Raw genomic sequence first — 12628 nt, 5'->3', positions numbered from 1 at the left:
GAAGGGGACAAGTGGAGAAAAATACAGTTGAGAAAGCACATGTGAAAGAATTGAAGGCAAAGGGGGGTTAAAAAAAAACAACAACTCACCATGCAGGTAATGAAAACATGAATTGCAACTTGAAGACATTTCTCACCACGAATGTGTGACAGCCAGCTAGTCACACTTTGTCTCTGACACAAACCAGTTTCACTCATCACAATTCACTCGTTTCATTCATTTGTTTTTTCACTCATATCTGAAAAATAGATCATATTTGATTTTGTTTCATTTTAAGGACAACTTTTCTTTATACAAGATGTCATCTTTGAATAACACATTTGATTAATTGAATAAAAAAACAAAAGGAAACCACAGCTCTATAAGACTTTATTGAAACAAATGTAAACATATTAACACATTTTAGCTAAATAAAAATGGATCAGAGTGAAATTATATCTCTAAAGTGTTGTATTAGACTCTTGTAATTGTTACCAAGTGTCACTGAACTGATCTTTAATTTAGATTAACAATATAACAGTGTATGTTCTCAAGGAAGATGGAACTAAATAAAAGAAATAAGGGAAACTCAAAGTTTGGACATTTTTTATTTATTTGACAAGAGATTAAGTCAATTTACAACAGCAGAAACAACAACAATATAAACAAGAGAAATGACATAAACATTAAGAAACTAAACAAATACATCGTTAAGTAGCATCACAAGTTAAAAGCTGATTTAAATATATAAGTTTTAATTTCTGTTAATCTAGGCCTGTAGCAGCATAGGGATCAACACAACTGTTACATTTTTAACTGCACAAACATAAAAAAGGCGTGTTAAGAACCGACAAGAAAGTGTGTTTTTGTTCTTTTGGATGCAGTCCGGGTGGCATTCAGCGTGGCGGCGTTTTTCTACGTCGGCCTGCTCAAAGTACTTGGCCAGCTCATCTTTGGACAGAGACTTTTACTGTGGAGAGAGACAGCACTAATGAGAGTGGGCTCCTACCAACTCCCACAGTGACGTGTTCTCTAGTTATCAGACAATCACTGAAAATCATCAAAAGTTGCTGTCAAGATGTGAAGATTCAGAGGTAGGGGAACGAGTTTTCTTGGACACACATCAATAAATAAGCACATCTGCAGTCTTTTAGCAAACTGTCATGAAGGTTGTGCAGCATCGAGTGTCTCACAGAGCAAACACACGTACCTTCTGTCTGAACATGACGTTGACCCCTACACTCCCGCTGGTTGTCATTTCAGCCGCATAGTTCAGCCTCTGCTCCTTCATGAAAAGCATGAAGGCGTTGGGAGGCTTCTTGACATACGTCATGGTGCTGCTCCACATGCTTCTCTTCCTGTGGGAACACAGAACAAAAACAGAAGCATTTTAGGAAGAAACACTAAAGTGATCCGAATGATACGAGACATGGGTGAAGATCAAAATGCCCATTTGGACATATAAAGTCCTGAGTTTTGTTAATGGGCCAAGTTCTCGCCATTTTTTTGTGCTTTTTGGAGACACGGCCAGGCAAATATTTTAGATAAGTCAAGGTATACGATTCCTAATCAGGCGGCACGTTTTCATGTATTTTGACGCATGTGCTGGCAACGCTGCGGCAGAAGATGGAGAATATGCAGATTAATAATAAACCAGCAGGAGAATAATCAGTGTGCTTGCTGGACAAGGCCTGGGAGCCTTGTTGCTCATCGTCACACCAAATAAGCCCCTGGATACTACACTTTTAGTGCTATTCCATTCTTTATACTGCTAAACCTGCTAAAGAAAAAGAGCTAGACCCACACAATCTATCAATATGTGCTCGCCTTCAAGGTGAAATGCTACGCTAATGAGAAAACAGTAGAAATAAAAGCAACACAGAGGGTCATCGCCGGAATGAGAAAGTATGTGTGATCCATACAGCAGGCTTTCTCCCATCGAACACCCTTTCCAAAGACAGTTTAGAAGAAAACATGAACTACACAGTTCAAATACAACGTGTGGGAGCGCTCGAAACACCTGCTTCTCACAACTACATGAAAGGAACAACTGAGCAATACAGAGCACAGTTTTAGGGTTCATGGTCCACGACAGTGGATCCAAATGCCGGGATGCAAATCCCCATAAAATGTATAATATTCATGATTGCAATAGAAAGTCAATTGTAGAGTATTAGGTGACTCCCATGACAGGATTATTAAACGGCTAATGGTCAGCATATCATTAAATTCACAGAGTGAGCCACAGACTACTTCAGTCTTGTAATTCTGATCATAAAGAAATTGATGTCCTTTACGGCACAGTTTACCGTCTTTCATAAACTGCCTTCAGCTACTTTAACTTAACAAGCATGCTTACGTAAAGTATTTCCTGTTTGAACTACTGAGTCTAGTTTGACCTCCCAGAGTGCACCTCTACTTGTGTGTTTTGGTGCTCAGTTCAGCGCTGGTGGGCTCATCTTCTGCTGACACAACTAAGCACTGCAGCTGACGACGAAGGTGGTTCACGGTCCAGGAGCACTAATAATAGAACGCAATTTGCATATATATGAAATGTTTTGGGGTTTTTTCTTCAAATTTTTCATGAGTGGATAAACACATGGAAACCATTTGCTATACTTGTTGACGCACTTTTGTATTGGGGCAGTTTTCCTAAAAATTCCTTTTGTGCCATCTTATGTCATTTATTTTCTAATGTTCTTCTATTTTTCTTCCGCTTCAATTTTAGGGAAGAAATTTGCTTACATGAGCGGAGTTGGACTCTGCCAAGTGCTTTTCTCCAAAGATACAAAATAGATAGGAGGAAGCAGCAGGAAAAAGAAGCAGTGGGGGAGAGCATGGGCATGGTTTCTGTAGTGCCTCTGGTGATTCTGTGTCCCAGCACCGTCTCTGAGGGGGGGGGGGGGGAGAGAGAGAGAGAGAGAGAGAGAGAGAGAGAGAGAGAGAGAGAGAGAGAGAGAGAGAGAAGGCTGGGAAGAATAAGGGGTCAGTGCCGGGATTGTCCTCGATAGGAGAGGAACTACTTCAGTATGTGTGTGAGGAGTGAGTGTCTGTGTGTGTGTGTGTCGTGTTTGCGTACTGATGTTTAAGGTCATTTTTTCCCTTGTGCACAGAGGATATAACATTAATCCACCGCCATGAGTCGGACCACCTTTTTTGAGGTAAGTCTAAATGTAAGGTATTAAGCTTAGTGCCGCAGAATGCATCTCAATGAAGTGAAACTTTTAATTGCCACTTTCTAATAGATGATTTAAAGTGTTGGCTTACTTTGCTTCACAGGGCCTCGCTCAAGCATGACAGTCACTTTGAGCAACATTTGGTAGAGATCAAGCGGAATTTGGGAAATAATTAATCAGGTTGCAATCATAATTGAGGTTGAGGTGTTCCAGCAATGTGCTGGTGGAGCATCATTTATTTATCGTCAACAAAGACCTGTCCAGCTGACAAACGACCACATGTTGATTCTCTCAACACATGGAGGCATACCAGCAGCTAACAATTGTGACTCGCAATGCTATTCGAGCAATCCCTCTGCTCAGCAGCATTAGGACACAATTCTGTGTCAGAGTAAACAAAACTGAGCTGGGCCCCTTTTTTATGAAGTCTCTTGTCTTTAGTCTTGTGTCACGTGGACCTTTGAGTAGCCTATGAATTAAGAAGTAGACACCCTTGAATTTAAGCTAATTTACAACATGCTCTGGGATGTGTGCCATGCTCTGAGTAACTGTCACATAAAGGCTGCATGCCAAACTAGCAAATATTTAGATTATGAGAAAGATTGATGTTTCCAAAGCCTGATCCCATAAGTTTAAATGAGGAAAGTGATGCCATGCGTGTCCGATCGTCTCATCGAACTCTCCAATGAATAGGTTATATGTATTTTCTAAAATGTCAAAGTATTGCTTTAACCCTTGCTCTGCCTCAATAGCACTATGCCTTTCAAGACAAGCAAGAACTTTTCAAGGTTCAGCATTAAGCATTCAAGAAATCATTTAGAAATCCCCCTCAGCTACACAAATCCCTCACAAGCGCGTATGCATGTTCTGTATGACCTGAGCTGTTATATGCTGTCAGCAGTGCCCTGTGTTCCCAAGGGAGGACAGGGGCGCCGGATAATCAGATTTACAAGGGCACAGCACAACCGAGTGCACACCGCTTTACAACACACGGCCCTAATGACACCCTCGATGCTCCCCGGGAACACGCAGATGCATCAACATGTGCCTCTCGAATGCAGTCGGGAAGGTTAAGGATGGAGAGCAAAACAAACCCGTCTCCCAGGATGGCCTTTACTGAGGCCTCAGCGTGCCGTGCTCAGCTCCTTGGAAAGCAGTAACAGCCCCCGCGAAGAGTGACAAGATGTCTTACTTATATTTAAAATCTATAGGTGCAATGCAGGGTATTTTTCAGGACCAATAAATAATTAATGAGCAGAATATTGTAAAATGAATCCTGGCACAAGATTAAATTACTTCCCAAACTTGTGTTTTTTGCAATACAGATGGTATAGAGCTCTCTCTCTCTCTCTCTCTCTCTCTCTCTCTCTCTCTCTCTCTCTCTCTCTCTGTGCACTCAGCAAATCTTTAGGTATCCATTAGCGGGTTATTACACTGTCCAGTAAGGGAACCAATTTAGCTAGGACAGCTCTGCTGAGCAGCACAGTATGGAGTGCTTTCAGGGCAAATTGTGGGCCGCCACCCACTATTCTCCTTGCATATGCTGTACATCACCACTGACATGGTCTAATTAAGATGAAAAAGATGTGTGCGAGAGAGTAGCAAGACAACACAAATCCTTTTTTACCTGCCGGACTCAAACAGCCTCATCACTCATATGGAGATTACTGTACATGGTCAGAGGAACTGGACACACTTGGCATTTGGGCCACTGAGAAGAGTGTCAGCTGTGCTTACGCATATCATATTTCATTCATATTTCTGTGGTTGTATTTTAGAAACAAGTGTTTCAGTCAAGGGAACTGCTTCTCTTGGTCTTGCAAGAGAAGCAGTCTAAAGAACAGTCAATATGTTGTGTGATAGAGATAATATTTACATGCATATACTTGCAGCCTGCCGGTAATGGATAGGCATACTATTTACAACTTCTTCTGAGAGCAAAGGGAAAGTAGGTCAAGCGTTTGCTGCCAGTGGCGTTGTTGTGGAAGTGCACAGATCTGCACAGATCTTCATCCAATTCACCACATTCAGAATTTTCTGTGAATGAATCTGAAGCGTGAATGAAAATCACTCGAACGTTTGTGTGAAATCTACTACCTGTTGTGCATCTTGTGTTTTCTTCAGGTGAGGGTCCTGGATGCCAAGAGCAAAGAGCAGCTTTGTTTTTTAGATAAGGTACGCTGACATATTGCCATGGCTACACTTTCACCCTTTGGTTTCTCCTCAGGTAACATTGAGGTGTGGAAAAATGATTTACATAAATCCTTCATCAGCTTGAAACTCTCGTTAACACATCATTTGACACAAGAAACAATGTGATCGAGGGTTCATATTTAATATTTGGTATCCCATTCAGGTGGATCCCCATTCAACAATAGGTGACATCAAGAGCCTCTTTCACAAATCATGTGAGTGTTCATAAGTTTCTGGTTCCATAATATATTGTTCATTGTTTTTGTTTTGCTGGTCTTGTGTTTGATCTCAAGCCCCATAGTGACAATAAAAATATATTGTTAAGTATTCTGGTGTCAACTTGTCGGATCTGAAAAGTTAGCTCATTATCCAAGATATCCATTTAAATTGATACTTTATTGTATTTTGTGTTCTCTCTTAGACATTTGTTTTGTTCTGTGATCAAATTGACAAACTTGCATCTATTGATGATGCTGGAAGATGATTCCATCTTGCAATATCTCCTCTTCAAAACTATTTCTTGTTTACTCCTGTAAAGCCTGCAGTGGTTCTGGCACCAGTGTGTGTCTGGTCAAAAATGTCACCCAATGTTTGCCAAGCCCGAGGCCATCAGATTTCATCAGAGCAGCAGAGCTCGACGTTATTCCATCGTGATCAATTATTATTGGGCTTGAGGCCAAAATCTGTGTGTGCAATGCCAGCTCTATCCAACCCTGTAAAGTGTACGTGTGTGTGTACGTGTGTGTGTGTGTGTGATCTGTTTAGATCCTCACTGGTATCCAGCAAGACAGGCCCTGATGCTCGATGCCAGTAAGTAGCCATATTGTGATCGTGTCCTGTATTTGTTTGTATTAGTGCAGCAATAACAACATTGAAGCTGCTCTGAGCAACATGGCTCCACGTTGCAGTGAGTGGTAGCAATTTATGTTTAATACCGAACAATTTAAACTTCATCAGCCACAAATACTTTATCAGTAAACTCTAGACAGCATTCAACATCCAGTGCTTGATGCCTTGTACAAAAAGAAAAGGGGAAGTGTTCAACTTGCTACTATTTCGAGTACAGTTTACGTTTGTTATCTAATGTGTGGGGATATTATGTTGTTCTAGTCTAATAATGTGATTTAGCATCATGATTCCAAAATCTTGTTTATAGTCTTTAATGTTTTTAAATTTTGACTTAAAAGCAATTATGATGTTAAGATTTGTTTTCTGCAAAATGCAGCTGGAAGTGTCTTGTGCAACACAAAACGTGTTTTGATGCAGCTGTCATCCTCATTAGAGAGAAAACCTGAAGTAAAGGACGACATTAGGTTTTGATGATTATGAAGAGCCGATTGTGAAAAAGGTGTGCAGAAATGAAACGGTCCCACCGGACGAAGCATTGCTGTTTCGACATGTTTGTGGCATGAGACATGTTCAGCTTCACACACCAGAGCAGCGTAGTTCAGAAGAGACATGCATGACCAGCAAAGCGATTGCTGTAGGCGGAAAATGGATCCTATGTAATCTCAGGCCGAATGATTCCACAAGCATAATATTCAATTCAGTTTATTTTGTATCGCCCAAAATCACAAATACAAATTATACAAAATGTCTGAACAATCTGTACACATAACATCCCTGTCCAGAGACCTCACATTGGATCAGAAAAACTCCCCCAAAGAAAGATACCAAAAACCCTTTCACAGGGAAAAAAGGGAGGAAACCTTCAGGAGAGCAACAGAGGAGGATTCCTTTACCCGGATGGACAGAAGCAATAGATGTCATGTGTACAGAATAAACAACGTAACACAGTAACAGCACGTTCATTGAATATGACAGATATTATTCACATAATTAGTCGTCGGCATGGACCATGATTCATGTCGGAGGTAGAAGGAGTCGGCAGAAGGAGGTAGAGAGGAGGATGGACATCAGCAGGACCGCTATGGTGAATTGAATGGGAGATTTTGAAATAAAATCACAAAGAATGTTCAATAACATTTGCAATGACCTTCAATCAGGAATGGAGCAAATGCCTTAAAAAGCGCTCCACATCGTCACATAGCATCACTGTGGAGACACTGCCTGTTCTTCCTAGACTGCTTGATAATTTTTTCCATTAATTTTAGCCAAATTAAAACAGTAAATGCAGCACATTACGAATATAAAGAGAGGCCTAGCACGAGGTGTGCTGTTGCAGGGCTTTGAATGGACTTTGAGTGTCAATAAAAAGCGCAGACTTTGGTTACAAGCCATCTGGGCCAGTTCCCTCCTGATGATATTCTAAAAATGTCATCCAATTAGCACAATATATTATCTGCGGCCATGCCCCTGTAAGCTGCAGATAGAAAAAAACGTGTGCTGAAAAACTGATCACACTTTCATTAGAAACACTTTCATTAGCTAAATCCGCTACGCTTTGCACACAACTGCTTCAATGTACATATAATGAACTAATGAAATTACATTATATTCTATTCTCTTGTGAATTCTATCAATATGGTGATTTCTACAAAGCTTGTTGGCCTAAAGACAATGATTTCCACTGATTAGCATAACTAGTTATGATACAATTTCTATTAAAGTTGAATTTGTAAATGCAGTATTTGCTGGTGCTCTTTTTCTTCTTCCTTTTCAGAGGAAAAATCACTCAGAGATGAGGAAGTCTTACAGAATCTACCTGTTGGGACGACTGCCACGATGTACTTCAGAGATCTTGGCCCACAGTTAGGTTGGACCATGGTAAGAAGACAACACCCATATATTAGCGATAAACTGAGAAAGCTGAACAAAGAGGTCAGTGTCTGGCACTGCAGGTTCATGGACTTAAAGTCGGCTAATTTTGAGGTTGTTTATTCTGGGAGCAGTTGGCTGATTTCTTGTTTGTAGGGACACGACTAATATACATGTGTAACTCAAGTGGTTCATCATTTAGTCAAGATATTGCAAGGTATACAAGTGTAAGTAAAGTACAGGGTACAGAGCCCGGAAACTGTCATGAAGAGGAAAAAGGAAGAAAATAGTCATGCTGAATCCATTTTGTTTTTCTACAGGCCACCTTTAGGGCACTAGTGAGATAGTATTAAGTGTTTTCTGCTCTTGTTTCCAGGTGTTTCTTGCTGAGTGCATTGGGCCACTTCTCACCTACCTCCTCTTCTATTTTCGAATCCCGTGCATTTACTCACACAAGTATGCCTTTACCTCCAGTCCTCATCCTGTCATCAGGTGAGTGATCCAATAGACTTCCAGCTACAGTGAAGCTTTAAAATAGCCACGCTTGAAGAAATTGTTCCATATGTGTGTAAAAAATATGCATCTTCACTTTCTTGTCTGGACAGATGAGAAGATTGATACCACTCGTCGCCGGTTAGCTTAGGCTAAGTTTAGTGGAAACGAGGGAAAAGAACTACCCCGGCTAGCTAGTCGGTACAGGACCAGCATAAAACAGCAACACTTTGTTGCTCATATTAAATAAATGATTTGGTTTCACAGAGTTCGTTCCTGTTTCCAGTCTTTGCTGTATCTTCATTTGTATCATACAGACATACAAGTGCTATCAATCTTCTTACCTCATTCTCTAAAGGGGAATGAGCGTATATTCAAAAAGGTGGAGCTATTCTTTAATAATTAGTATTTATTAAGGCTTAGATGTTGTTGTTGTTTTTTTACTGCATGCTTCTCTGCACGTAGAATTACATCTATTGTGGACTAAAGGTCTCGGTAAAATGAAATTGGCATCTACAAACGAATTGTATTATCTCATGTCAGTGTAACCATCTGCACTGACATGAGATAATATAACTTTTGAAAAAAATCAATATTAGATTCTGCTCTTACAGGACGGTTCGGACAATCTCTTTTATTCATGGTGATGTGCTTATCGATCCACACTCTCTCCCTCAGGGTTTGTCCTTTTGTTGTAGTAGCCTACCTCAAGGAAACCTTACGAAAAAGAAGTTTTAACTATTGCCACCCCGTTTGTTTTGACATATTTCATACTGTGTCATATTATTATGATGTTGTAGTGTTGCATCTAGCTGAGTGTGTTTTATTATTCCAGTTTGTTCTATTATTTAGAGGAGGTTGCACGTTCTTTGCTGAATCACAAACGTTTTGTCGCTGCTGTGACCCAATCTGTCACTCATGGATCATTTAAATTTAATCTTTTCTCATCTCAAGTTTTAAATCGACTGCATGAAATAGTGTGGTGAAGTTGCACACAAGAATGTAAGCGCCTGCCTGAGTTAAGTGTTCATACTTTTACTTCCGACCTCATCCTCACCTCTCTGTCTCTCAGACTAGCCTTTGCCTGTCACACCTTCCACTATATGAAGAGGTTGATAGAGACTATCTTTGTGCATCGTTTCTCCCATGGGACCATGCCTCTCGGGACAATAGTCAGGGTGAGGACATGCCCTTGTAAAGAAGAGCCTCTGATCATGTGCTCAACTCTTTCTCAATGTGTAACCCCTTTTCCCTGTCCCATGCAAGCTATTGTGGTAGCACAGAGTGCTGCAGTCTCAGTGCAGTGTCCTGATGGGGAGACGTATTATAGGTGTTATGTTTTGTACGACATTTGGAGTTCAAAAGTAGAAATTAAATCAAAGGAAGAATATTTGAGAGGTTCGTTGATCATCATGTAATTCATAGTAATTCATAGTTTTTGTCATTTTCATATATTCATACACCTGTTTGTTTCCTCTTTCAGAATTGTGTTTATTACTGGGGTTTCTCAGCTTGGTTGGCCTACTATATCAACCACCCTCTCTACACACCTCCATGTAAGTCAACCCATGTGCGCCCACACACACACACACACACACACACACAGTTTTCTGCATCTTATTAACACCAGCCTCTCTCCCCTCACAGCATATGGAGAACTACAAGTCAACTATGCATTAGTCCTATTTGCGGTACGTATAGTGGTATTCACTCAGGACCGACAGAAAATAAGTACACATGCATGTTTGACAGTATGGTGTGAAACACTTATTTCTCATCCAGATGTGTGAGCTGGGAAACTTCTCCATTCACTTGACTCTTAATAATCTCAGAGGGGAGGGTGAGTTGTGATTCTGTTTACTTCCACACTACTTAAAGTAGAAATACACCACGTATTGAAGACGTTGTCCAATCCATCGGTTTAGATGCTGTGTGATAAAAAAAAAAAAAAACTATCTTAAACCATGCACTTGTTCCCATTTGATCATTTGCTCAGTACTCCATGCTAACAATATGTTGGTTGATCCATCATGAAAACATGGATGATATGGTACTGATTTAAAGTGTCGTTATTATTAACTTAACCATACATTTTTCACAAAATCCTTCCCCAGGATCCAGGGGCAGACGGTTTCCTGAGCCAACGAAGAATCCCTTCACGTGGCTATTTTTCTTTGTATCCTGTCCAAATTACACGTACGAGGTAATAGAAAGCTTTTATAGTAATTAATCGTGACAATGAATGTCAACCCCGCCTGTGTGTTTACCTCTCTGCCTGCCTTTATATTTGATACATACTGCAGGTTGGAGCTTGGGTGGGTTTTTCCATTATGACCCAGTGTCTGCCAGGTATGTACAGCACGTTACGCTCTGTTGGTATAAATCCACTTACTGCACCAAAATGTGTTTGTTCTTAAACTTCATTGCTTGTATTCCAGTGGTGTTTTACACATTACTGGGGTTCATTCAGATGACCATCTGGGCCAAAGGGAAGCACAGAGCCTACAGCAGAGAGTTCAAGGACTACCCGAGCCTCCGGATGGCCATAATCCCCCTGATTCTCTGAAAGAGAACAAAACATGAACAACTGGAGCATATGGCGAGTGTACATCCATGTGCCACAAGTGTTTTTTCCTAAAACAAAGAGGTTTGCTGCAGCTGAGGCCAGCATTATGCAAGTTTTCTTCTAAGAACAGAAAGGAGTGGAAATGCGAGTGATAGTATTGTAGCAATATACTGGAGTGTTTTAACATGTGGGTCTTAGTTTCTTGCGGTCTTAGTTTGATTTGGCATTGTGATTTGAAGTTCATGACATTAGATTTACGGGTGCCATGGAATATTTTGTGGTAATACTAGTTACACATTGTTTTGTTTTTTTTAATTTTATTTTCAGGACTTGGCTTAAGGTTGAAAATGGTATCCCAGCATCTTATCAACCCTTATTAAACAAGTGAATAGGTCTCATTGCAAGCTGGCTTATTGACCCGCTGGTCTTTATAATGAGTGCTTACAGCACTGATAAACGTTCACTCCAGCTCATAATAAAATGGCTGTCCAAGCAAACTAGCAGACTTGAAGTAAAAATGACATGGCATTCATTTGAGAGTGCAACATCACCTTAAAGCTCTCAGGAGGTAAGCTGATCAAGCAGACATTTAATTATGCAATTAAGCTTCTCCACCGTACATCTCAGATTGTGTTCTTCAGAGAAAAGGAAACAGTAGAAGGGTAACATCTGTCATTAATGTAGAGGGCTTGTCTAATATTCAGTGATAATGGCTGTTGTTTTTCAACCCTTACTGTCTAATCTCAGGTTTTATTAAACTGTCTAAGACTGTTTTGTACAAATGTTAATAATCTCGAGTTATTTCCCTGTAAAACAAATGGAACAACATGTCTGGGGTGGAAAGGCCCACATCTTACATTTGTACTTTATTTGACATGATAGCCCTCTCAGAAACATCACTTTTGTGAGCTCCTCTATTGACAGCAGGTGCTGGTGGTATGCAGACAGTTTACCAAAGTTGACCATGATGATGATCTAATTAAGCGCAAAGACATTGGTGGCAAGAAAATATCACACAATATCAAAATGATTCCATAGCAGCAAGAGGACTTTGTAAAAAGTATTATTTGTATTGCACTAGCAGAACATCTCATATAAGAATTATGAAGCTTCAGTTAAAGCTGCTTCAATAAAGTGCTACAGTTATGCTTCTCCGAGTGCTTATTACACATATCTACAGAAGGCAAAAAAGGATTATCTTGCTTGGCATCTGAAGCAAAAAATACACAGGATCAATGCTTTCTTCACATTCCGATATATAACTCTTTTGACATGTCATCAATCATGGTCCTGGTCATAAATCTCAAGCCGTTTCATTTAGTTTGCAAGGCCTACAAGGTGAGCAGAACGTGGAGCATATAGCAGGCACATAAATGCTCCACACTTTCCAAATTCACAGCCCACTCACCCCATTTACTGGAAAAGCAAAGTTATTGCGACGCGTCGAATCATCCGTCAAACACGACATGTGTCAGGTCCATTTACAGGGCTGCCTCATTCACAG

General features: G+C 40.3%; 1 protein-coding gene across 2 annotated transcripts; it reads left to right on the top strand.

Moving 5' to 3' along the window:
- The first annotated feature begins 3001 nt into the window (after positions 1–3001).
- tecrl2a (trans-2,3-enoyl-CoA reductase-like 2a) lies at positions 3002–12259 on the top strand. 2 transcript variants are annotated; one of them, XM_068581408.1, is made up of 13 exons: positions 3002–3140; positions 5280–5330; positions 5512–5563; positions 6114–6158; positions 7972–8075; positions 8443–8558; positions 9631–9736; positions 10042–10114; positions 10206–10249; positions 10341–10398; positions 10673–10761; positions 10862–10907; positions 11029–12259. In XM_068581408.1, exons 1-13 carry the CDS (start codon positions 3117–3119, stop codon positions 11139–11141), a joined length of 921 nt encoding a protein of 306 aa, XP_068437509.1. In that variant the 5' UTR covers positions 3002–3116; the 3' UTR covers positions 11142–12259. The 2 variants fall into 2 exon arrangements, with proteins under 2 accessions (XP_068437509.1, XP_068437508.1); XM_068581407.1 differs by having other exon boundaries at positions 10997–12259.
- The last annotated feature ends 369 nt before the right edge of the window (positions 12260–12628 follow it).

This window comes from Clinocottus analis, unplaced genomic scaffold (genome assembly GCF_023055335.1).
Source record: "Clinocottus analis isolate CAN_PGR_092001 unplaced genomic scaffold, fCliAna1.0.p SCAF_18, whole genome shotgun sequence".
Lineage (NCBI taxonomy): Eukaryota > Metazoa > Chordata > Actinopteri > Perciformes > Cottidae > Clinocottus > Clinocottus analis.
This window is presented reverse-complemented; position numbering and strand designations above follow the sequence as displayed.